General features: G+C 55.1%; 1 protein-coding gene across 3 annotated transcripts in view; it reads right to left on the bottom strand.

Annotated features, from left to right (window-relative positions):
* Positions 1-3177: 3177 nt before the first annotated feature.
* PTPRA (protein tyrosine phosphatase receptor type A) overlaps positions 3178-24483 on the bottom strand; it is a 97731-nt gene continuing 76425 nt past the window's right edge. For all 3 annotated transcript variants that reach the window (XM_083832771.1, XM_083832770.1, XM_083832772.1), the window contains 19 exons: positions 23531-23548; positions 18583-18667; positions 16489-16562; positions 15057-15193; positions 12594-12684; positions 12216-12292; positions 11543-11579; positions 10460-10557; positions 10251-10370; positions 9101-9267; positions 8191-8326; positions 7726-7875; positions 7513-7606; positions 7083-7159; positions 4941-5075; positions 4732-4857; positions 4479-4630; positions 4169-4304; positions 3178-3511 (listed from right to left, as the gene is read on the bottom strand). In XM_083832771.1, the coding sequence (XP_083688897.1) occupies positions 3437-3511; positions 4169-4304; positions 4479-4630; positions 4732-4857; positions 4941-5075; positions 7083-7159; positions 7513-7606; positions 7726-7875; positions 8191-8326; positions 9101-9267; positions 10251-10370; positions 10460-10557; positions 11543-11579; positions 12216-12292; positions 12594-12684; positions 15057-15193; positions 16489-16562; positions 18583-18667; positions 23531-23548 (1985 nt within the window). In that variant the 3' untranslated portion in view covers positions 3178-3436. The remainder of the gene's footprint in view (positions 3512-4168; positions 4305-4478; positions 4631-4731; positions 4858-4940; positions 5076-7082; positions 7160-7512; positions 7607-7725; positions 7876-8190; positions 8327-9100; positions 9268-10250; positions 10371-10459; positions 10558-11542; positions 11580-12215; positions 12293-12593; positions 12685-15056; positions 15194-16488; positions 16563-18582; positions 18668-23530; positions 23549-24483) is intronic.

Below are 24483 nucleotides of genomic sequence, written 5' to 3'. Positions count from 1 at the left end.
CAATGAGGAGGGAGGAGGGGTAAGGGGGTGGGGAGCGGGGCGTGACGGGAAATGTAGTTCGGGGAGGGGAGGGGCTAGAGGGCAGGAGGGGGGCCGGGGCGGCCGGGGTGCGGAGGGAGGGGGCGGCCCGGGGGGGGGCGGCAGGGCCCGGGGGGGGCTGGGACCTGCGGGGGGGAGAGAATGGGCGGTAATCCGGGGTAATCCGCGATAATCCGCAGTAATCCGAGGTAATCCGGGGGGTTAATCCCGGGAAGGGGGGGTAATCTGGGGTTTAATCCCGCGGGAAGGGGGTAATCCGGGGGTTAATCCTGGGGGAGGGGTAATCCGAGGGGTTAATTCCGGGGTGGGGGGTAATCTCGGGTGGAGAGGGGGGAATCTGGGGGTAATCCCGTCGGAGGGGGGTTATATGGGGGTAATTCCGGTGGGTAAATCCTTAGAGGGGGGGGTAATCCCGGGTGTGTGTGGGGCGTAATCCCAAATGGGGCAGGTTAATGCCGGGTGGGGAGGGGGTGATCCCGTGGGAGGGGGGTAATCCCATGGGAGAGGGGTAATCCAGGGTATGTGGGGAGTTATCCCATGGGGGTGTGGTAATCCCAGCGGGGGGGGATAATCCCGGGAGGAGGGGGATAACCCAGATGGGAATAATCCCATGGAGGGGGATAATCTGGGGGCTGGGGAATAACCAGGCAGAGTGTGGGGGGGTAATTCGGGGGGGGGGAGGGGGAATAAATTGGGGAGGGGAATAACCGGGCAGGGGGGGTTATAATCTGGGGGGCAAAATAACCCAAAGGGGGATAATCCGGGAGTGTCTCCCTACCTGCAGGGCCGGGGGGGCGCCGAGGTCCCTCTTGCCCCCCGGGTACCAGCCGTGGGACCAGTGCTGGCCCCAGGCGGCTCCCGCCAGCAGCAGCAGGGCCAGCAGCAGCAGCGGGGCGCCACGGGGAGCCATGGCCGGGGGCTGCGGGGCCAAGGGGGGGGCGTGGGGTCGGGGCGTCCCCCCCCCCAGCACTCGGCCTCGTACCCGCTGCCGGTGGGGGAGGGCACCCTGGTTGGGTGCAGCACCCATGGGTGCTGCTCGGGGTGGGTTTGGGGTGGGGATCCCAGGGGGTGCGAGAACCCATGGGTGCTGCTGGGCTGGATTTGGGGATGGAGATGCTGGAGGGGATGAGCACCCATGGGTGCTGCTGGGCTGGGTTTGGGGTGGGGATCCCAGGGGGTGTGAGCACCCATGGGTGCTGCTGGGCTAGGTTTGGGGTGGAGATGCTGCACAGGATGAGCACCCATGGGTGCTGCTGGGCTGGGTTTGGGGATGGAGATGCTGGAGGGGACAGGCACCCATGGGTGCTGCTTGGTGCCCAGCAAGGACGGGCACCCCAGGGTCCTATTTGGGGATGGAGACGCTGCAGGGGATGAGCACCCGTGGGTGCTGCTGGGCTGGGATTAGGACGGAGACGCTGTAGAGGACAAGCACCCACGGGTGCCCCTAGGGCAGATTCGGGTCCCCCCACCCCGGGGTGCCCCCACTCCCCCCCCCCAGGCTCTCACCTGCTCAGGGCGCTGCGCCGGGCGCTGTGCGCTGTGCGGGGGGCTCAGCGCCGCTCTTTGTAGGGCCGAGCTCCGTGGCGCTGACGTCGGCCCCGCTCCCCGGGGACCTCGCAGCCGGCGCCCGCCCAGCCCCGGGGTGCCGGGGGGGGGGTGCTGGAAGCTGCTCTTGGCGGGCAGGGCACTGAGCAAATCCCTCCTGCCTCAGTTTCCCCCATTCCAGCAGGGCTCCGAGTTTCCCTTTTCCCTGCCAATTCTCCCTTCGCCACCCCCCAAAATCCCGGTCGGGATCCCTCTGCCCGCTTGGCCGAAAGCCCCCGGCTCTGGGGACGCAGCGGGGCCGGGGAAGGGGATTAAGGGGGATCCGGCCCCGGATTAAGGGGGATCCGGCCCCGGATTAGCTCCGGCAGCTCTCGAGCCCCTGCTATTTGCACAGGAGGCGGCGGCAGCTCGCCCCGGCCGCTCTGCCCACGGCCAAAGGTCTGCCACGCTCCCCCGGCCCCAAAACGCCGCGAACCAGCTCTGAGCATCACGGAAGGGAAAAAAAAATCCTCATCCAGCGCCTCCCCAGAGCAAGGAAACTGTTAAAATTAACCATCATCACCTGTTCTTTTAACAAAAACAGCGCTGCAGCACCGTGCCTTTAGGATTTTTCTTTAGGGCTCTTCCCGTGCCCCGTCCCATCGCGTTTAGGGTTTCCCTGGATTTATCACCTGGGAGGGAGCAGCCGAGTGCTGACCCTACGTGTTGGGGTGCTGGGCGAAATAATCTGGGGGGGACCCAAATCTCCGCCCACAAAAAACGGGGGTGAAGAGAAGGCGAAAACAACACGGCCCCGTCCCCCAAGAGCAGAAATTGCCTTTACGCCGAGGGTCCGGTGGAGTCGGTGCCGGCTTCGTTTTACGGCTGGGAAAGAAAAAGGGGGGGACGCACGAGGACACGCTGGATTTGGGGGGACACGAACGCGGCCCCAGCAAGCCCGGCGCCGGTTCGTGGCGGGGCCGCAGCTCCCCGTCGGTCCCACAAATTCGGGGGAGGGCTGGGGACACCCGGCCACCCACCGAGGACGGGGTGAGCAGGGACGGAGGGGTCCTGCTCCGGCCCCGCAGCTGCAGGCACAAACCACAAGGGCATTTCCTTCAGGGAGCAAAAATCCTTTTTTTTTTTCTTTTTTTTTTTCCCTTTTCCCCCCCTTTTTTTTAATCGAAACCCCACCCGGCGCTGCGAGCTTCGGGTCCCAACCCCACAGCAGGTGGGGGCCCGACCCCGAAGGGGGCAACTCCTGCTGCTGCTTCTACAAAACCGAGGCTGTTTATATAGATACACACACACAGAGTAAGCTTTTTGTTGTTGTTGTTGTTGTTTTTTCTCCTTTTTTTTTTTTAAGAGCTGACCAGCAGAAAAATGTGAAACCATTTCCCTGCGAGTTCGGCAAAGCTTGTGCTTGGTGGGTGATTTTTTTTTTCAGAGGAGATCCAGGCTAGCTCGGCGGTTTGGTTTTGTCGCGGTTTTTGTTTTTGTTTTTGTTTTTTTTAAAAAGGCTTTACTCCCTCAAGAGAAAAAAAAAAAAAAGATTTACAAACAAAATAACAGCCTGTAGCAGCTCTCCAGAAGAGAGATGGTATGACAATATTAATCCAAACATCACGCTATTTAATTCCCCAATAAAACATTGGAAAAAAAAAAAAAAAGGAGCCGACAGTATCTGCACTAACACTTTGCTACATATAAAATCTCCAGCTAAGATGAAGCTCGTGGTACCAACCTCTAAAACAGTTAAGATATATACACATATTCTGGGGGGGTATATTAACAAACAGAATATTACAAAATATTAAAGAAGGCAACTCTTCTGTCATTTTTTGTCTTTTTTTTTGTGTGTGTGTGTGTTTTTTCACTTGAAGTTGGCGTAGTCTGAGAAGGCGTCGATGTACTCCTGCACCACCTTGTAGCAGAATTCGTACTGTTCCTGCGGGGAGCAGAAGAGCAGGGGGTTAGGCGGGGAAAACCCGCGTCTGAGAAACAACGAGGTGCTCTGGGGGCTGCACCCAGCTGCTACCGGCTGCCCCCTGCTGCACCCTAAAGCATCTCATGGCTCTTGCGGGGCTGGGAAAGGGGCGAAACCCGTGGGGGGATGTCTCCGGACGGAGGCAGCAGCTTTCCTCCTCCCCTCTGAGCCCCTATTCTGAGCCCAAAGACTTAAATAATCCCCGAGCGTCCTTGCAGCCGCCTCTTGTTAGACCTCCTCCAGCCCTGTCTGCTCTCCTCCCTGCCGCACCGACTGCCGGAGCCGCCCCAGGACGAGTTCCCAGGCTCCTGGAGCCCGGAATGACACGGGCTAAGGGGTGAGGACGCCCCCAAAAAGGCTCCTCCGGCTCGTGCCAGCGCTCAAAGGGGGTCGATGCGTTCAGCCAGCCCAGCTCCGCTCCCCCGATGTCCCAGCAGGAGGACGGGGAGGGAGCCTCTTGACCCACCTCCACCCCAAAGCTTTCACGGGGAGAGAAAACCTTCAGCCGAGGAAGTTTTTCTCCAAAATTTCAGGGAATTGAGCCCCCAGCGCGTCCTCGCTGAGGTCCACGGGGCCCGAGGAGCACGGGGTGTGTGCGGGGTGCTCAGCCGCCCTTACCAGTGTCTGCACCATATGCGGCCTCTGTAGTCTTAAGCTCTTCACCGTCTGAAAGACGTCGAGAATCCCTTCTGCCTTCACCCTTTCCAGGACGGTGCTCAGCGCACAGAAGGTTCCCGTTCTTCCTGCTCCGGCACTGCCAAAGAGAAACCCAGAGCTCAAGGAAACCCTCTGCTGTGCCCGAGCTGCGCCGAGCAGCCCGGCTCTGCTGGCGTTTTTCTCATCTCCACGCACGACCCAAGCCGCGCGGTCCTAAAACGCTGGCGTTTTGAGACGAGGGCGAAGCGAACCCCGAATTTCGGGGCTTTACCTGCAGTGCACAGTGATGGGGTGGTTGCCCGACTGCTGCTGCTGCTTCTGCACAGCCGCGATGATGTTGATCATCCCCTTGCCGTCGCTGGGGATCCCAACCTCGGGCCAGCCGTGGAAATGAAACTGCCGGATCTGTCGGCTCTTGTTTTCCTGGGGGAAGAGCACAGCCGGAGCTCAGCACGGCAGGAGGAGGAGGAGGAGGAGGAGGAGGAAAACCTGAGGCCCCCGAAGGGCCGAGGCCGGGCTCTTACCCTGGTGTTGGTCACCAGCAGGTCCCGCACCGTGTAGCTCTCGCACTCCTCCTCTTTCTTCAGCTCCACGGTGATGTCTCCGTAGGACACGGAGCCGTCGGAGGGCCAGTACTGGGCGCACTTCTCCTGGGAAAGCATTGCGGGAGGGGTAAGGGTGTGCTCTGCTTTCTTTTAGTGCTCGCCTGGGCGCAGCCAGGCCATGCCTTTACCTGGCCTCTCTCCTCCAGCTCCGTCAGCATCACGATGGAGCAGGATTTCCACTCCCAGATCATCCTCCAGAAGTCCTCTATCGTGTGCTGCAGCGGCCCTTGGCTGGCGATGTAGGAATCCTTCTGGCGATAACCCTGCACGGAAACAAGAGGAAAAAAGTGTTTTTTTTTGGGGGGGAGAAACACCCTCGAGCCTTGTTTGTGGTACCCAGAGGGGGTTTGGCAGAGGTGTCATTGCCCTGGGGAGAAAGCTCCCTGGGGAAACAGCACCAACTCTTGGCAAGGTAAAGGGCTGGAGGTGCACCCCTGCGGAGCTCTCTGTGCCATTTAATTCAGCAAAGAGCGCGGCGCAGGCACTCTTAACCCTGCCTGCGAGCGCCAAGCGAAAGGGCACGCCGGACCCGCTCTCCCTGGGCCCCCTGCCCTATTCCTCCACGCCAGGCAAAGAGGCTGCGGTGCCCAGGCTGCTCGTCGCGGCTCCCCGCGCCGTGCCAGGCTCTCCGCACGCTCAGCTCGACCGGCTGAGGTCTGCGTGGGAGCTCTGCCCTCCAAATGCGAGCCCTCCCCCCCAAAAAAAACAACCAAAAAGTGGTAAATCCAGTGGATTTGGGGCCTTCTGGCTCATTCCGAGTGGGGACTGCGTACAGCAGCGGAGGATACGTCCATGTGCTGCTGGACACGCTGCCGAGCCGAATTAAATTGTGGGGCACTGTGACTGTTTGTGCAAATAACCGCAGGCTGGGCAGAGCCATCTGCCTCGGCTTGATCAGCCCCAAAAACCTGGCAGCTGAGCCACCGCCAGCCAGAGCTCTGCCACGGCGAGACCTTCGTTGGTACAAAGTGCAGCTGAGGCGGGATCAAATTCCCCACGTGTGCGTGGCCCCGCTTGTCTGGAGAAGAATTTGGTTTTCCAAAGTTTTGGAATTTGGGTTTGGGCTTCCAGAACTCCTACGACACGTTGAGAAGTCCCAACTTTGTAGCAGTCATGGCTAAGTGCTACCGTTCCGCTTCTTACTGGGGATTTTGGGAAGCAGGGAGCAAAACCAGGCGTTGTCGTAAGTCAGGGTGACTCTGCTCCACAACAAGAAGTGCTTCGAGACAGAAAACCTCCAACATTCCCCCGCGACCTCGCAGCAGACTGAACGCAGATGTTTCGTCATTCGGAGCTTGCCATTTAAACAAAACTCAGCGGAGGCAGGAAATTGAACCCTCGACAAAATTGCCTGCCTGACATTTCAGCTTTCTGATCAAGAGCAAGGCGGCTGCTCGCAGCTGCATTTTGGCAGAAGCTGACGCGGCCAGAGCACAGCCAGAGCGAAATGCAGGGACCCGACAGGAGGGATTTTGGGGGAAGAGATCATTTGGGACGTTGTATCTGGGAATACATTGATTTTACTAGTTTGGCCCGTGGCAGTAATTACCCTTTGGGGGGAAGAAAGCCCCGCTGCCGTTAGTAAATGATATTAGAAATTGGGCTAGGAGAAATGATATTAGAACAAAAATGGTATTAGAGATTGGGCTAGGGAAGAGCAAAATTCTTTGTCGCTTACCCAGCACTGGCATCACTGCGCAAAGATAAACACTGCTGGGAGACGGACCCCTGAAGTCAACAGGATTACTCACGGGGAAAAGGCTGTGCAATCACTGATGTCCTCCTCGGAGTGAGGAAAGCACTTAACCTCCCCGCCTCATTTCCTCCAGCCGCCAGGACAGGTGTAATGGGATTGACCTGGTTTTCTCAAGGGTTTTGGGATCCGTGCACCGCTCCCATTAACTAATCTAGCGGATGTTTTCTGACCAAACGAGCGGTGCCATAAAGCAATTACTCTCATGGCTTTGTGCATCCGCTTCTCCAAAGCCATCGTCAAACCCCGGAGCTGCAGAAGTGAGAGCAGGATTTGGAGGCCCTCCTTAGGCTCCAAACCTCCTCTCCCACTCAAGCCGCAAAGCAACTGTGGGTACAGACTGGTTTCTTGGAGAAACCCCTGCCCGCACGGTTTCTTTGAGACAAACCAGCACCATCCAGCGCTGAAAGCAAAGGGAAGTGGAAGGAAGCTTATGAAACCCGTAGGAGAAGTGTTTCTGGACAAATCCTTCCCACAGGAAGGAGTGTGAGGTGGGAGGAGATGGAGGAAGACTCACGTCAATGAAGGACGCATTTACGTAGTCTGTGTTTTCTTCACCTCTCTTCACTGGAATGATTACTCGGTTGAATTCATCTAGAACAGAAGCAAAACGATCTGAGTTTTGGGGACCTTTACTGAGAGTTACGCACGGCCTTTGGCTGGGAAGTCACCAAGCCCTAGATGAGACACAGTAAGGGAAGGGAAGGGAGCCCGCTGCTCATTTAGGACGAGAAGATTCGGTTCTGCCTTCTGCCATGCCCTGGTTTGGGGGGCCTGGGGCAGGGAGAAGGGGTGACAAGGTCCTGAAAACCCACCTCACCTTGACCCTGCCCCTTCATGCTGTCCCTGCCAGACGTCCTCCCAAGGCCCCTTCCCACCTCAGCCATCCTGTGACCCCACAGACGCCTCTGTCCCCCTCCTCGCTCACCCAGACAAGCCAGCCTTACATGGAATTATCTGAAGCACCCTGTTCTTCTTCATGTTTGCCGGCAAATTGCCCGTCCTCATCTTGTCGTTCTGAATTTTGATCGAAGTCAGCTTCTGCAGAGGAAGAAAGGAGAGCAGGGAGAGCTTTTTGGGGCCACCGAAGGCCAGCCGGGCGCGCGGGGCTCCCTCCAGCACGGGCTGAGCAAACCCAGCAGAGCAGGAACCAGCCTCACCTTGAACTCCTCTTCCAGGCCGTTGCTGCTGGTCCCTGGCACTTTGTTGTAGATCTTCTGGAGGTGGATTTCTAACGAAGTCACCTCCAGCTCCGTGTCGCCGTAGAGATAGTGCTCCAGGAGCGCTTGGTATATGAACACATACTGCATCTGGAAGGGGTGCAGGGAGAGGCTGTCAGCTCCCCGCTGCGCTCGGGAGGACCTCAGCGGGCACCCCGGAAGGGGTCCGAGGCCTTATTTGCTATTCCTGCAGGAATCTGACACAAAGCTGAAGGGGAAGCTGGTGACTGCGTCCCGCAGGACCTAACGAAAGGCTCCCTTGACGCAGCTCTGTCTCAGTGCTCCTCCCAAACCTGGGGACGGCCTCGACTCGCACGCAGAGCCGCTGCAGGTGGCTCTGGGACTGAGCGTACGAAGGAAAACCCCGGGGAGCGAAGCCCGGAGAGAGCACAGCGGCACGCTTACATCTGTCTGTACCATCTGGCAGCGCTGAGCCCGGATCCGGCTGACGAAGCCGTAAACGTCCACCTTCCTCTCGGCGTGCATCATGTCCAGCATGGCGTCGATGACGATGAAAGTGCCCGTGCGTCCCACCCCGGCGCTGAAACGGCAGAGGGGACAGGGAATAAGTCAGTGCAGCAGCACTGAGTGCCCCGTGCTGGAGCCCAGAGCTGCCCAGCGAACAGCAAACTGGGTTTGGGAGAAAGGAGGGGTTTCTACCCGCTGCCCTTCCACCCTCCACCCCATGAGGGTGAGCCCCCGGGGAAGGCTTTGTTCCTGTGCCAGCCGTTAAGGAGAGATGGAAGATGAGGGCTGGGTGACGCTACGGAAAGCCCGAGCCCTTTCGTCTGCTGCCCCCTGAGAAGGAAGCTGGAAACGTGGACTTGGGAGGTGGCAAACGGCAGCTCTGCCTTTAACCGGGGGGCTTTCCCCTTCTGAAAGGCAGGCAGCCTCCTGCAAACCCCAGGGGTGGTGCTGAGCCTGAAACTCGCTTCGGGTGGGCTCGAACAACGTGGTTCCCTCTCGCAGGCTGAGCACCAGCTCCCTGCAGCTCAGGATGCTGCCCTCTCCTGCCGAGGGAGGTGCTGCCGAAGCACAGGGGGGGATTTTAGCTCGGCTCGCTCCAACTGAATCGAGCTGCACCAAGTGATGGTTTCATCTCAGTGCGAGCGCCAGCACGTCGCTGGTTCCAAGAATCTCACTCAGAATAAATTTTTTTTTGAGTGTTCCCATGCGGACAGGCTGAAGCTTGCAGTGTTAAATAACAAGTGGGAAAAAAAAAGGCCTGATGGAAAAAAACATCCTTTCGGTATTAAACAGGAGATGCTTTCCAGGCACGTGAGGAGAGGCAGACGTTAGCTGTCACCGGGCTCACCTGCAGTGCACCACGATGGCTCCTGCGTACTGGGGGTTGCACGTCTTCACCTTCTTCAAGAACTTCAGCATCCCGATGGGAGTGAAGGGCACCCCGAAGTCGGGCCAGCTGGTGAAGTGGAACTGCGTCACGAGGCGCTGGGGCTTCTTGTTCGTGACGTCGCCTACCTGCAGGGGAAAGGCCGGCTCAGATTCATCACAAATACTTCGATTTACTTTCTTTTCCCAAAAGCAAGGGCAGGGAGGGAGCTACGGCCCCCAGGCTGAACTGGCAGGCTTAGGGAGCACTGGACCCAGCCTCCAGGGCCGTATTAGGCTCTAAAAGCTCTAAAAGCATGTTATTTTAATTGCTCTGTCTCATATCCTGCATCCTCTGGGTGGCCTTGAAGCTGTAAAACACCCGAGCGGTGCCTGACTTGTACGGAGCGTGTCCTGAGCCCCCCTGCTCTCCCGCAGAGCCAGCTCCTACCATCACCCAGGTGATGCCACCTGCATGCTCCAGCCGAGCAGAAAGCTGCCGAATTTCATTCCTAACGTGACTCTCTCATTCCCCACGCCTCTGCCGACAGCATCCTTGCGTTAAAAGCAGGGGAGGAAACAAGCTCGGCGCTCCGGGCTGTCAGAGCAAAGGGTGAGGTTCAGAGAGCCCGGCTCAGGCTCCGGACGGGTTTCCATCGAGGCATTTGGTCTCCCCCGCGTCAGCTTTGTTGCCTACCCCTGGGAGCACGGGGAAAACAAACAGTGAGTAACGCAGCCGGAGCCTCGGAGGGTGTGACGAGGCAGCGACAGATGGGAAAGCAATGAAAACCAACGCACGCGGCGCTGGGTTCTGGCTCGGCTCTTGAGACAGATCTGACTTCTTTGGAGGCACTGAAAGGGGCTGTGGGCGAGACGCTGGTGACAGCAACTGCCGGAGGATTACAGGGCTGAATGTCAGACCTGCCTGCTGCCCGCTGCCTGCTTTCAGCGCAGCGATGCTGACACACGGAGAACAGGGTCCCAGGTATTGGAGGCGAGTACGTTTTTAATAACTCTGGTTAAAAAGGGAGGTGGGGATGCTGTGGGCAGTTGGGTGAAACTGCAGGGGGCACCAGCTCTGGGGAGGGATGCGGGGAGGGCCGGGGCAGGCGAGGCGAGGCGAGGCACGGCACCTGCTGGATGCAGAACTTGCGCACGGTGTAGTCCACCAGCACCGTCACGTCCTCCACGGACACCCGGATGTTCCCGTAGGTCCAGCAGCCCTGATCCGGCCAGTACTGAGCACATTTACACTGCGGGGAGAGACGAGAGGCGGGCGGCTGAGCTCGGGAGCGGAGCCTGGGAGCAGAGCGAGACGGGAGGCGAGAACGCCAGCACCCACCTCCTTCCTCTCCTTCAGGTTGGTCACCATCACGATCGTTGCTGTGTTTTGCTCCCAGATCATCCTCCAGAAGTCATTCACCGTTTCTTCCTTTGGTCCTAAGGGCGAGGTGAACAGATGCGTCGTGGTTAGGGGAAGGAATCAGCCACACGAGCGCTGCTGCGACCGAAACCCGCCGCGGCGTGAAGCCGTGGCTGATGCGAGATGGTTTTTGCCGGTAGATGTCAGCACAGGATGCGTCCCCGGGTAGGCTGGCTAACCCAAACAACAACCCTATCATGCACAATAGCAGGGCTTTTTTTTTTTTTTTTTTAAGGGACTGGATACTTTTTTATGATCAGGAATTCCATTTTTAGCCTGAGAAGGGGAAATTAGACAAACGGAGCGTGGAAACAACTTGCCCAAGGTCACACGGGGAAACCGTGGCCGTCACAAATAGCACGCACGAGTCCTGCCCCCGAGCCTTGTGCTTTAACCACAGGATCCTATTTCAATATGGCACGGGAATAGCTGTCCGCTGCCTGCCAGACGAGGAGCTGACTCAACCTCCACATCCCCTGCCAAGCCCGAGGCTCAGGGCGAGCCAGGAGAAAAAAAAGAGAGCCGAAGCTTTGCCCCAGCTGGGTGCTGCCGACCAGACCCACGGGAGAGCTGCTGTGAGGCTCTGCCGGGAGGCACCCGAGCTTGGGAGGAGCTGTGGCACTCGTAGCCCAAGCTCCTGGCTCCCCTGTGAAGAACACAGCCGTTTCTCTCCAAGGACACGAGCCCACGTTCTTCTCTGCTAAGGTTTATAAAGGAGCAGAAATGAAAGAGAGACCTCTCGGCGCTCTCTCCAGCATAAATGGTTTCCCAGCTTTATTAAGGGGCCTTTAATGGAGTGGTGAACTAGCAATATTTTGGGAGATCTCAGCCACTTGTAGCCCTGGCTCGGGGTGGGAGGACAAGGCTCTGCCCAGCCTCCTTTCATCCCGAGCAGGGTCCGCCATGAGGCCCTGCCCTGCAGTTACTCGCACAGCTTCACAGGGCAGAAGGACCCAGCCCAAATCCCTCGAGGCACAGCTAGCAGAATAACCAGGTGTTTACCTTGTGCAGCAATGAACTTGTTTTTCTCTTGGTACCCCTACGGAAAAACGGAGAAAAAGGGAAGGTGAAAGACCAGCATTTGTCCAAGGCAAGAAACGGGACATCGAAGTAAGAAAAAGCAAGATTTTGTATTCATATGAGCACTATAAAGTGAAGTTTATGCCCTCCCCCTCTCCGAAATCATCAATTCGCTACCAAAAGGCACAAACCCTGCTGCCCCCTAGGAGCCGAGTAGGGCAAAGTTATCTCTAAATACATTTTAGCCAACTACTTGGTGTCTTTTTCGTGTCCAGCCCTGCAAGCTGGGAAGTACCTGTGATTAATCAGCCCCAAGAGTCGTCAGCTGTTAATCAGAAAACCTCTCCTCATTGGGAACGCCTCCCAAATCCCTCCCAAAGCAGCCGGCTTGGGCTTTGCAGCGCCCCAAGGAGCTTTTCATTATTTCAGAAGTGGGAGAAAAGCGAGGTGTGAAGAGATGGGACTGAGCGATGGCAGAGCTACAGGCGGGATTTACGAGTCCCAGCTCCCTGCCTCGTGCTCCCATCGCTGGAACACGTTCATCCGCGTCCGTAAGGGTCCTCTTCCAGACAAAAGTCGCACCCCATAAAAGCCACACACGTGGCTGGGCCGTGCTGTGGGGGAAAGCAGCCGCCCAAGCAGGACAAGCACTTACATTAATGAAGGAGGCATTAATGTAGTCGGAGTCAGGAACCCCTTCGACGGGAGTCAGGTGAACCCTGGAATGATCATCTGGGGAAAAACGACAATTGGGCATTAAAAACAAAAACCCCATGGGGCTGAAAAAGACATTTGTTGGAGCGGAGCCCGGGCTCGGTGGGTCCCCAGCCCGGCTTCGCTGCACACATAAATGACTTTGTGCCCCCAAATTCTTCTGTGAACAAGCTTGGGGAGGTGCTGGACCTTATCCAAGGATGTATGGTGTGTGTCTAAAGCTACGGCAGCTGCAGCAGCCCCTCCGGGAGGCGAGACCACCCCGGCGGTGTCCTCCCTCCCCCGCGCCCCCAGCCCCACCGGCCGCTCTGATACCTACAGGGCAAAATATTCACGTATCGGTTCTTCTCCTTGTTCTCCTCCTTGGAAGCAGCTTCACACGTGGCCTGAATGGGACACGCTGGGAGAGCCTGCAACAGCACAAAACGGGGTTTTGGGTGATACCGTCCCGCACCAGGGGACTCTAAACGCGAAGCAAGCAGCGCTCTGGCACTGGTGAGGCGTGCCACGTCTGAGCATCCCATCTGAGGGGCAAAAAGGAAGGGCAAATATTGACTTTTGCCCTTCGCTGCCCCCCAGGAGGTAGGTGAGTAGCAGCTCCTGTCCATGGAAAGAAAATCAGAGCACGAAGTGGCTCCCCCTTGCTTACACATGCTGACAGATGGGCTCCCTGCGGGACGTACAGCTCTCTGGGCAGCACCACCACTCCTGGGCGCTCAGCTCCCCAAAATCCATGGGTAAGCCACACCAACAGCCTGTCACGGCTCTGCTGAGCCTGCTAAGGCACGCGATTTCCCCGTACGCCTGCCCCTCCGGATGAGTCCCCCCGACCCACGTCCCTCACCGTCACCCCTGCAGCGCTCCTTGCCCCCACCCAGCTCGAGGTGATCATGCAGACAGCCTGGGCTGAGCAAATCCCTTCCCAGAGGCGCTGTCTGCAGTCTCAAGGCCCACAAACACGAGGTGGCAGTAAAGCCTCCAACACCAAGCCAGGGTTTCGGGAGCTCGTTTCTGCGCAGGGAGGCTCCTGCCGAGATTTCCTCCATGAACAGCGAGGCCAAACGCGCCCCGACCGAAGCCCCTGCTTCAAAACCCCATGGCCCAAGTACCCGCAGGGCTAGGAGGGAGCTGCCCTGCTCCATCCTGTCCCCACCAGGAAGCTTTCCGTGCAATCCAGTGCTTACAACCCGGGCGATCCCCCTCCCCGGTTATTCAGCAAGAATTTAGTTCCAGCTTATCGCAGCCCCCTCTGTCACGAGGGGTACTGAGCTGTGCGACAGCTGGGGAAAGTCGAGCGGGGTTTTTATCTTGTCACAGTCCTAATATCAACACAACGCGCCTTGGGCCTAAGGTTTTATGAATTCGCAGACCACACCCGCAGCACCATCAGGCCAGCAGTGGATTTTCTTTCATTAATTAGGCCAGCGGGGAATCTAGCTAGTCCAGCAGCCCTGGCGTAACGCTCCAGACCGTTATTAACTTTGTCCCCTACCTCGTCACCTCTCTCAGCGCTGCCTGTTACTGTGTGGCCGAGAGGAAACCGCACGAGGTTCATCATCACAAGAGGCTGTAGAGCTCAGCAATACCAGGGAGAGGCTCTAGACATCTCAGAGGAGCTGATCAGAGCACGATACTTGACTGATTGCCAAAACCAATCGGTGCTGAAGGCCAGGTGTTGTTCTGTAAATCGTCATCGTTCAGTCTAAGGGTTAACAGCCTACTCGAACAGACGGGGTCATTTCCATTCCTCTGTCAGAGCTCTTGTTTTGCCTGTTTGTGGATTTGAGACAACACCACGGCACAGCTCTAGAAGCAGTTCGTGTCGGCAGTGTTTCTGTCACAGCCATGAGGATCGGGAGGAGGGAAGGCAGCACCGGGGAGGAAACCAGAGGGCCGGGATGCTCTTCCAGAGCTCCTCCACCTCAAGGCATTCATGATACGTCCTGGACCCAGAAAACTGTAACCCAAAGGGCAGCCTGCTAGCAAAGCTCTCTGCATTTTGTAGTGAAAGCAAGAGTAGCCCTGCTCATTATTTATCAACTCAATTATCCCCTTTGCTCGTGTGACACCCCAAGCTGGCATCCCTGCACACGGCTGCAGGTGGGAGAAGAGCCTCGCAGGCGTGGGCAAGGAGAGGGGAGCCTTCAGCATACCTGCAAATCCCCACCACTCCTCAGTAACCTACTTTAAACACAAGACGAACCAAGGCAAAGGGACGGAAGATGCCAAGAAAAGCCTACAAAATGAGAGCAGGTGGTTGGGCAGACAGGCACACTCAGGCAAAGAGATAGATCCTACAAACCAGTTACGAGGGTAAAAACCTCTTTGTGTGTTTTGCAATAAATATGTAAAAGTCTCCGAGTAGCTTCCACTTTGATGTACCAGCTGTTTTGTTTCCGCTGTTCTGCAAAATGAGACCGGGATTTTTCTGCTGTGTGTCATACACCCTACACTGTTAGCAGCCTGCCCGAGCTGCGGGATTTAAGGGAAAGAAGACAGAGATTTGAATTCTCTCTCCATCACGCCCTTCATCTCATCAGCTGTGAAATTGCTCCGGGGCTGCAGATAATCACTGCCCCCCTTGCAATAAACACCCATCGCTTTGCAGAGGAACGGAGAAGCCTTTTGGACTGGTCTGAAAGATGACCACCACCCCGTACTGGCTTGGTTGTGTCCACTGGAAAAAAACACGGCGATGGAGTAAAGAAACCCCTTTATTCATCTGTCCTGCTCCCATCCATCCCTCGCGCTGCGGGAGAGAGGGGGAGGCAAAGGCACTCACGTTGAACTCTTCTCGGAAGAGCTTGTTGTCATCTGCCATCCGGCGGTTGATCTCCTCTTCCAGCTTGTCGACGGGCAGAGGCGGGTATTTCCTGTTGGTGCTGGGGGACCTGGCGAGCAGCGGCATGCTCTGAGGCTCTGCAACGACACCCGGGCATCAGAGGTGTCCCCCGGCCGCTCCTCCGTGCCCGGCACCCATCCTTGCCCGGGTGGGCAGAGGGGGCTCCCCTACCCTGGGCTGTCTGCATTTGGGGCCACCTCGCTGTCCCCGCTCCTGGATTTCGCTCTAGGGGACTCCGAGGTCCCTTCCAACCCCAGCCATCCTACGCTTTTTTGAAGACTACCTCATTTGAATTCATCCCTTATCCTCATTAACACGGAAAGTTTGGCAGGATGACCGTGACGTTAACTCCCAGGTGAGCACAGTGAGGGCTGCTCTCGCGTGCGGTTTTACCGCGCAAGGCAAGCGAAGCCAAGAAAGGCCACGTGAGGGTTATATCAACACGACTGACGGTTTACGAAGTTCACACCTTAGCTTATAGCAATATAAAACTCGGGCTGGGAAGGCCTTAGCTGCCAACATGAAAAAAAAGTGCTGATTTTCAGTTAGCGCTCCCTTGTAAGGTGTCTGGTTTATACGGGGGGAGCTCAAAAAACAGATCTGAACTGAGTCTGAGAGGTGGAGGATCCTCTTCAGCTCTTACTGACATCACTCACATTACAGCAGGTTGCCACAAGACTTTTTAATTGCATTTGTAATTTTTGTGCATCTTGCAGAAGCTGGAAAAGGTTTTTATCAAGAAAACCCAATGCATCCCCTGCTTTCTCTCTGAAATGTTAACTTGGTGCCTACAGTCAATGTGAAGACCTCCACAAGAGTTTGAATCACCCTAACTTAAAAGGGGAGAAGGATGTTGAATTATTTCACAAAGGTGTGTTTTTTTTCAAAAAAGGTGCTTATTTTGGTCGAACGGATATTGTGGATATTCAAGAGGAATTGCAAGCAGTTCGGTTTTGGAAGCGATCACAATCCTAAACACTTGAGGGAAAACATTTGTCACTGGAATTAAAGTAGGGAAGAGAATTCTCATTTTATAAAAGTGTGTCAGAATCATGGAAAACAGAAAGTTCAGAACAAGAAAGAACGGAAAACACAGATTAAAAAAACGTTTTCCTGCAAAAATATTAGGGGAAACAAAGCCAGGGCACCCAGCCCTCTGGCTGCAGCGGGCCCTGCCTGCTGAAGTTGCACTGGGCTCAGACTGCTACAGTGCCAAACACACGGGCTTCCTGGACTTCTACAGGGCTCTGTTTTACAAATAAATAAATTTTAAAAAGCAACTAAAACAATCCATTTGTATTTTGAAGAAGGAATTGACCTGCTTTGTAAGCCTCTGCCCCCTGTCCCCGAGTCATGGCAACACGAGCCTCACCTGCATCGTCCGTCCGGCCGTTGGGCAAGCGGAAGGAGTTGGAGTGACTCCCTGCTTGCTTGTATTTCTTGAACCTAAGGGAGAAAAGGGAGTTGAGAAAATCAGGAGTCAACCAGCAAGACGCCGGGTTACAGTCTGCATGAGTGGTGCCCACCCACAGCTCTAAGCCTCGTGGTGTGCCTTCGCAGCTGAGCCTTTTGCCTGCCCCAGGCCCTTGTTTTCCCTTTTTCCAAACCTTTTTCCCAAACCACACAGACCACGACCTGCGAGCGGTCCCGGCTCCCTACCTGGACCACCCCACCTGTATCAGATTTAGGGAGAACTGGGATACTTTGGGAAATTTCCAGGGTTTGTGCCTGGAAACCTGCTTCTGCTAAAATGGGCCTGCGAGACCTCACAGCGGCCTTCCAACAGCTAAAGGGGGCTGCAGGAAAGCTGGGGAGGGACATTTTGTCAGGGGGGGCAGTGATAGGACAAGGGGAATGGTTTTAAACCAAAAGAGGGCAGATTTAGGTTAGAAACGAGGAAGAAATTCTTCACTGTGAGGGCGGTGAGGCCCTGCCCAGGCCGCCCCGAGGAGCCGTGGCTGCCCCATCCCTGGCAGTGCCCAAGGCCAGGCTGGATGGGGCTGGGGGCAGCCTGGGCTGGGGGCAGGGGGCCCTGCCCATGGCAGGGGGTGGAAATAGATGGGTTTTAGGGTCCCTTCCAACCCAAACTGTTCTGTGGCTCTGTCACTGTGGAGGCCAAGGCCAGCTGTCTCGCAGTGACGCGGCACTTCCCTTCCTCACGTCTTTATGAATTCGCCGTTGGATTCAAGAGGCGAACAAGCAAACAGCGCTAAGAGGACCTGTAAAATCCTGCCCACGCGCACAGCTTCTAGCCAAATGCGGTCAGAAAGGCTGCAGGCACAAGGTGCAGGCCAGGAGGACGGCCTTTAAGGATGGTTTTTACAGAGGGCACCCCAAGGAGTTTCTGCGCCGCAGGCTGATTCAGCAAAGCCCGTAAAACATAAGTTAATCCATCCTTATTCAGCAAAGCGGTTCTCCATGTGCTTTTAACTTGAAGCATATGCTCACACTCCATTTGCCTCAAGTTAAGTGTTTTGCTGAATCACCGGGCAGGCGCAGGGGGAGCGAGGCGAACAGAAACCTTTTCTTCCAGGCCTGGAGCCGGCTCCGGTGCCAGGTGGGGAGGACTCAAAATTTTGCTGCTGCCAAACTCCCGAGGCAAAACTTTCCTCAGGTTCACTGCTGCGAGAGCAGGCCCCGAGCCAAGAGACGAAGGGAATTTTTCTACCACTAAGGAAATTACCTTTTTTTTTTTTTTTTAATTATTTAATCACCAGAACGTCAAGTAAATTAAAATGTTTACTGCAGGTGAATAAACACTCTCTTCTAGCTGAACAGACGTGCACTCAGGAGCTGGGTTCATTAAGGGTATGGTTTTGAGCAGCCCAAATGCTTGGGTTTCTTATAAATGGATCTAAAAAGGCTTTGTTAGGCTCCAGCTCCAGCTGCAGCATCACCCGGTGCTCCTGACAAGCTCCAGCACCCACCACCATGCAGTGGGAGAGCTGCTTCCACGACGTACAGGTGCGGTACACATGGCACAGCTTGGCTTCCACGGACGTTGGATCATGTTCGATATCAAGATGGGAATGAAGGAGTAATGCACCTTCACACACAAAGGACTTTCTGGCTCAGGAGCCAGCCAGAGTTCAGCTTCCCCAGGTTACTCAAACCATCACCCCGAGCCTTGCAAGGAAACCTTACCTGCTCTGTAACTGCACAAACAGGACTTCAGTTTAGCCTGTTCTACTAAATATCACGTTTTCACTAACCCAACAGGCATTACCCCACATAAGGAATGGCTTTATAGTGAAAGGAATAAGCAGCATTTATTAAATAACCCCAAACATAATTTTCATTATCCTTACTGACTTCTTTTTCTAACGCTGGCTGCGTCGGTTTTGCACAGCTTAGGAAACAGAACAAAAGGCTCATGATAGGAAGCAGCCAGTCGTTTGCTTATTCCTGTTCATTCAGTAATTCATTTCTGTCAAGTACGAGAAGTCAGCATTAAAGCATTTCTTACCTTAACATGTACAGCACAATAATAATAAATACTATGACTAGGAGGGAAGACAGGGCCACCATCACAGCAATAATTGGAGTCTCATCTGCAACAGGAAAAGAAAGGTGCAGTTACCAGCTGCTATCTAAAAACATCCAGAGCCACAATTTAACAGGGCAGAGCCCTACAATTTCTGCTTTCAGACAACACAGTTACTCGATAGGGTTGCATTTGTCCAGTCTGGCCGTGAAGGCGGGTCCATGACCCGATACTCAAGGAGTACCGATACACCGGGGTTAGATTAAAACCTGCCAACACCACTCGCAGCACCTCAATTTTCTCTTAGAGCTGGAAACTGTGACCTTGGAGATGAGAACTGCAAGAGGGGAGAAGTGGGCCACACTAGGGGTTTCTTCTACACAATTCAAAGTGCCCGTAGTGGTCCACGTGCTGCAGGGCGGAAGTTTTTGCTCTGCTGCCTGCAGACCCGTAGCATCTTCTGCCTATGTCGTAAAGATCCGTGTGTGAAGTTTCTAAATACGCCCATGAGCTCTGGAAAAATGGTAAGGATCCTTATAACAAAAACAGGTGAAAACTGTGACCTTCGTAAAACCACACAGATGCTGTGTATTATTTAAAATAGTCGTGATTTTGCTTCCAGTTTCACGTCCAGTAAGAGGCAATGCTTCCACGCTAAGTCTTGACTCTGACTGCGTTCAGCCTGGGGCTGAGGTTTGTTAGAGAGGCTGGGGGATATTGGCTGGACGTCTGCCTGCTTCGTCACGAAACGGTGTCTGAGCTGCGGCAGAGACGTGGCCTTCAGCCCCTGCTCGGACTTCTCTCCCCCTGCAGGCGCCGAGTGCGGACAGCAGCTGCCTGCAGACAACCCATCGTGTGTGCCCTCGCCCTTCGCACCTCGGGGCTGGCGAGTACGAACTAATTTAGCTTGCTTCATCGTTCGCTCCTCGCAGACACTTCTCAAGGGCACGCACCACACAGTTCCCTTGCAAACACACTTGGGCTGGCACGGATGAGATGTTCCCATCCTCCAGGACCCACCAGGGATCGGTTACAACAAGCTGTTTGTTACCTGCCCCGGAGGTCAGAGAAACGCCGGTCGGAGCAAGCAAATTACCCAGATGCAGCTGGAAGACAAGCAACGCTAACCAGAGAGGAAAATGGCCCTAGCGGGCATATTCCAGGTAAATCGCAGCCAGGCCAGCAGGGAGGATTTTCATTTTCCAGCAGCCACCGGGCTGTGTCTCCGTGCCTCGGCCCCCGGGGCTCCCATTTCCACCTTCTGAGCATCCTTTGGGCTGCTGGGCCAGCGCTCCTGCTCTGCCTCTCCACGATTTCAGCCAGCACATTTTCCCAGCAGGATTTAATCCTCCGACTACAGAGCTACCAAGGCACACTCTGGTTATGTTTCTGCATTTTTCCCTTCTGCAGCCACAAGGCCTCGAGATGTTATTCTGAACACCAGATATGTGATTTTGGGGTAATGATTTGTAGGCGACGATCTAGCATTGCAAACACAGTAAAAAACCAAAACTCCCCCAGTCTTGCAATTCTTTGTTCTTCCACCTACAGCCCTCAGGTCCCTGTGTCCGCATCTCCCCAGCCCAGCAGCAAACAGGGAATTTGTCGGGACACATTTCTGTCTCCTTCATGCTCCGTACTGTTCCAGCCCTCACCTCTCCCCTACCACAGCCCACATTCAGTTGGACTTGACGATCTGGGAGGTCTTTTCCAACCTAAATGATTCTCTGATGCTTCCGTGATACCTTTGAACACAGATTGCCATCCTCACTCGTGGGGAAGGTCCTGCAGAAGAGCACCACGAGATCTGAACCCCTGGAAACTCTGCTGAAGCAGAAGCCAGTTTCTAAACTGGGACCAGAGGGGGGAATTTATCGAGCCCGCTTGCTTTAAAACCCTTCTCGGTGCCTGCCAGGCTTCCCAGACAAACCATTGCCTGGACAGGGGCAGGTACACGTTGGGAGCACCGTTGCCCTCCAGGACACGAGGCGTGCAGGCGTAGCTCCCGGTGCCGTCCCCGGCATCGCTCCAGCCGCCGCGGCGCCTGCAGGCAGGCTGTTGGCAGCCGGTGTGATTTACGGGCAGGGGTTTCGGCATTTGGCAGAAGGATGCCGGGGGGGGTTGCGGCGTTTTCTTTTGCCACATCTGGCTCGAGGAGGTAGAGCTCCTCCACCGCAGCCGCTAACCAGCGCCTCGCTGCCCGGCCCCGGCAGGAAACGAGCCCGAGGGCCCCAGCGGGTTCCTTCCCCCTGGGAGATGTGGTGAGCGGTGCCAACGCTCCTGCAGCTCCTGCTCCGCTCGCTCCTTGCTCACAGCTTGGCCCTGGGGAGTTACAGCTGGGGTGGCATCACCGGCATGATAACAAGGGCTTCGAGCCTTTGCTTTCACGGACTTGCAGTGCTGGAGCAAACGTGTAGGTCCAGCGTGAAAGGCATCGAGGTGCTTAAATCTCACCCTGGCAGGACCACGTCTGCGATCCGAGGTACTGCGCAACGCACCGGGCTCGTGTCTGCAGGCTGTCATCTCCTTATCACGCCGCGCTGATGGTGCTGAGCAGCCCGTCGTGCTCACCGCTGCCACCGGCTGCCCACAAAACTGGAGGCAAACACTTTGGTGAGCGGCCAGGAAACCGGGACCACAAGCAGAATCACGGGGTTAAGAAACGGAAGCGAAGACGCAGGGTCAGTATTTCTGAAAAGGAACAGCACGTGAGAGGCTGGGGAAGAAAACCCCACAAGGCTGGCCCACGGTCACAAGGGGGAGCAGAAGGAAGCCCTACCCCCAGGTCCCGAGCAGCGTTAAGCCCCAGGCCCGCTACGTTCTCTGCAAACACCGTAAAGAGCCCGTTGGGGCAGATTCGTGATGCAGCCTCATTTATTTTCTTGGCGTATTTCCTTCCCAGTAGTGTTTGGGAAGTGGAGTAAGAAGAAGCCAGGACAGACAGCGCGGTTCGGGATAAAGTTTGGGATAAAGGCTTTGCAGTAACTGCAGCAAAGCCTCTAGAAATTCCCACTGAGCTGGTCCTGTCTCCACCACGGCCAGCACAGAACGGTTCATTTGGATCGAAGCATTTGCACCAGAAACCCAGCCCCGTCTGAAATTCCAAGGAGAGGAACGCGTTACACGGGGGATCCAACCAGGGGATATCCCAATCTACCTTTTTTCTCCAAAATCTAACCAAGCCAGGAGAAAATCGGAGGCGAAACTAACCCAAGGGCAAACCCCCCCATCAGTTTGCATCCTTTTATACGCACACCTTATCGCACCCCCATCGCGTCGCACTGAAGACACGAGTTTCATTCTTTGGCGAAGCCCCTGCGTTACCAGCAGCTGGCAGAGATGGCCCTTTGGGACAAAGAGCCAAGGCTGGCGCTTCTGAGAGGCAAAATCTACCTCTTATCTCCATAATTTCATCCACCAGTGGCCGGTGCAAGGCCAGGATTGCTAAAAGGAGATGGGGAAGGACTTGCAGACAATGCAGAGTTCAGTGCTGCTGGGAAAGACAACGGCAAAACACTAATTTCCATCTGACTTCAGGAAAAATCCCACTGTGACCCCAGATCAGAAGCCTGGGACGAGCAGAGCCAGCCGAAGCCCCGCGAGGTGCTTCCACGCCGCTGTGCTCTGCACCGAAGCTGCAGCCTCGATGCCCACCCGGCTGCTCTCACCGAGCCTTCGTGCCCTCGGGGTGAGGCACAGGCACATCCTCCTGTCTGCGTAGGACAGGTTGTAAAGGAAAACAAGGGAACACCCCAGAAAGCATTAATTAAAACCACTTTTCTGCTCCTCATCTTCAAAATAACCCTCGATCAACACGTTGTTAGGAAAGCTTTTAGTTTCGGAATATCATTCCTGTAACATTCCTGATGAGAAAACTTCCTATTTCTCCTCTCCTCAACATCAGAGTGATTCCCAGGGGACACGCACTCGAAACGAGACGAGATATTCATTCCCACGGCTCGCCTCCCTGCGAGTCGTCGCTAGCGTTTTCTCCAAATACTCCCTGGATTTGAAGGAAAACTCCAGCACAAGCTCACAGGCGTTCATCTCACGGCAGAGCTTATCCTGAGGTCAGTCCTACAGTCAAACCTCCATGGAAGCTGCAACTTTCCCAGGTCTGTCTGACTTTAAAAGGGTTTAGGGTTCAGTGGCAGCGCCGTGCCAGGGAAGCAGGAGCTCTGACCGCCCAGAATAATCCTCCAAGACACGGGATTTCCCAAATACTAACAGCACCGAGCAGAGAAAATCAGTTTGATTGCCACGGGGTGTACAGAGCTGAAACAGCATCCGAAAATGATGCAAACACACGGAGAAAGCTTGTTTCTACAGCCAGCAAACGGACTGGTCCTACCTCTGGTCCGTTGGCTCCTGTGCTGCTAAAGCCATGAGAAATTGGAAATATTCTGCTGGTAATGCTGGTTCTCAGGACGAAGTCATTGAATCGGAGACGGAGAAATGGGTGTAAGCGCTGTCGCCTTGCCAGAAATGCACTCCTGCTACTCCTTGCCAGCAAAATGAATGGGAGTAATAATTGTACACATCATCTGCAGAACGGATCCAGGTCAAATAGGGTAGGTCGCAGTCAACGAAGGTAATTCAGAAGGAGAAGAGGAGGAAATTTCTCGAGCAGCTGCTCAGGACTTTTTCGTTGAGCTGTGCAGAAGGCGATGCTGATGGACTCGGCGTGTGCAGCAGGAGCCACTCGTACCTCACAGGGTGTGCACAAACCGCTCCTGAATTGTTTATTTTTAAAAACAAGAGCCCAACACTTGCTAAGACATCAATGCGTTAGCAGCTCTTGGAAAGAGCTTGAGATCTGCTTTGTAAAAGCAATTTTGAAAGCGTGTGATAAGGAGAGCCCTCTACTAGCAGAATACTTCTGGAAATGTCTTTACATTGAATAAAGAGCAATGAAAGATACATTTCTTACCTCTTCTGTCGGAGTTACCTGCAGAAAAATAAAACAGAAGTCTCTTAGCAACAAAGAAATAGACGTTTTAATAAGATCAAAGCCTGAAATAGCAACAGATTTAGCAACTGTCATCATCTTCCTGCATGTCTTGCTTTTAAAACGCCAGCTACTAAAGACTACTAAAGACACGAGGAAATAAACTTCAGTTTCCACTTAGTAGTAAGGAAAAAAGAACAAAAAGCTTTGCTGGTTATAGACGATTTATATATATATAGGTTGAGAGAAGCAGGAGCTGCCTGTGCGGCGTGTAATTCCTACAGCTCTTCCACCCCAATCCGTGCAGACGAATGGAGAAGGCAGCCCTAAAACTAATTCTGCTCCTGGCCAAATCTCTGGAAATAAAGGGAGAATCAGCTCGCCTGTTTGCTCGGGGGACTGGCCCCAAGTGGGAAGCCACCTCCAGCCTTGCCACGGCCACCGTGTGACAGCACAGGGCGAGGAGCTCCCCACAAGCAGTAACACAAGTCACGAAAACACAGCAAAGACAAAAAAAATTATAAATCCAGCCCCCTGCGAGCAGACATCATGTTATAAAGTCCCAGTTTCGGCTGTGCTCAAGGCTTTTGCCTTCATTACTCTCATCATTTTTTCTCAAATGAGAAAAATGAGTGCCAAGACGAGAACGGGAGCAGGGTGGCATCTTGTGGAGCGTGGCACTGGCATTTTCTGTCCCAGGGACAAGGCTGGTGGGCACGTCCTGGGAGGCACGGTGCTGGAAACCACCTTGGGGCACTTGGGTTTGGGCTTCACGCTGCACCCAGCCTTGTTCCTTCCGGACCTGCACCACGCCTGATGGCAGAATATCAGCCCACCTCCCCAAATAAACCCTACCAGACGGGTCTGCGTCATCCTACGTCGCCAGCTCGGCCGATTTTGGATAACGAGCCCACCTGGCAGCTTCTCCTAGCAGC

Source organism: Anser anser, assembly GCF_964211835.1.
Source record: "Anser anser genome assembly, chromosome: 4".
NCBI classification, from domain to species: domain Eukaryota; kingdom Metazoa; phylum Chordata; class Aves; order Anseriformes; family Anatidae; genus Anser; species Anser anser.
This window is presented reverse-complemented; position numbering and strand designations above follow the sequence as displayed.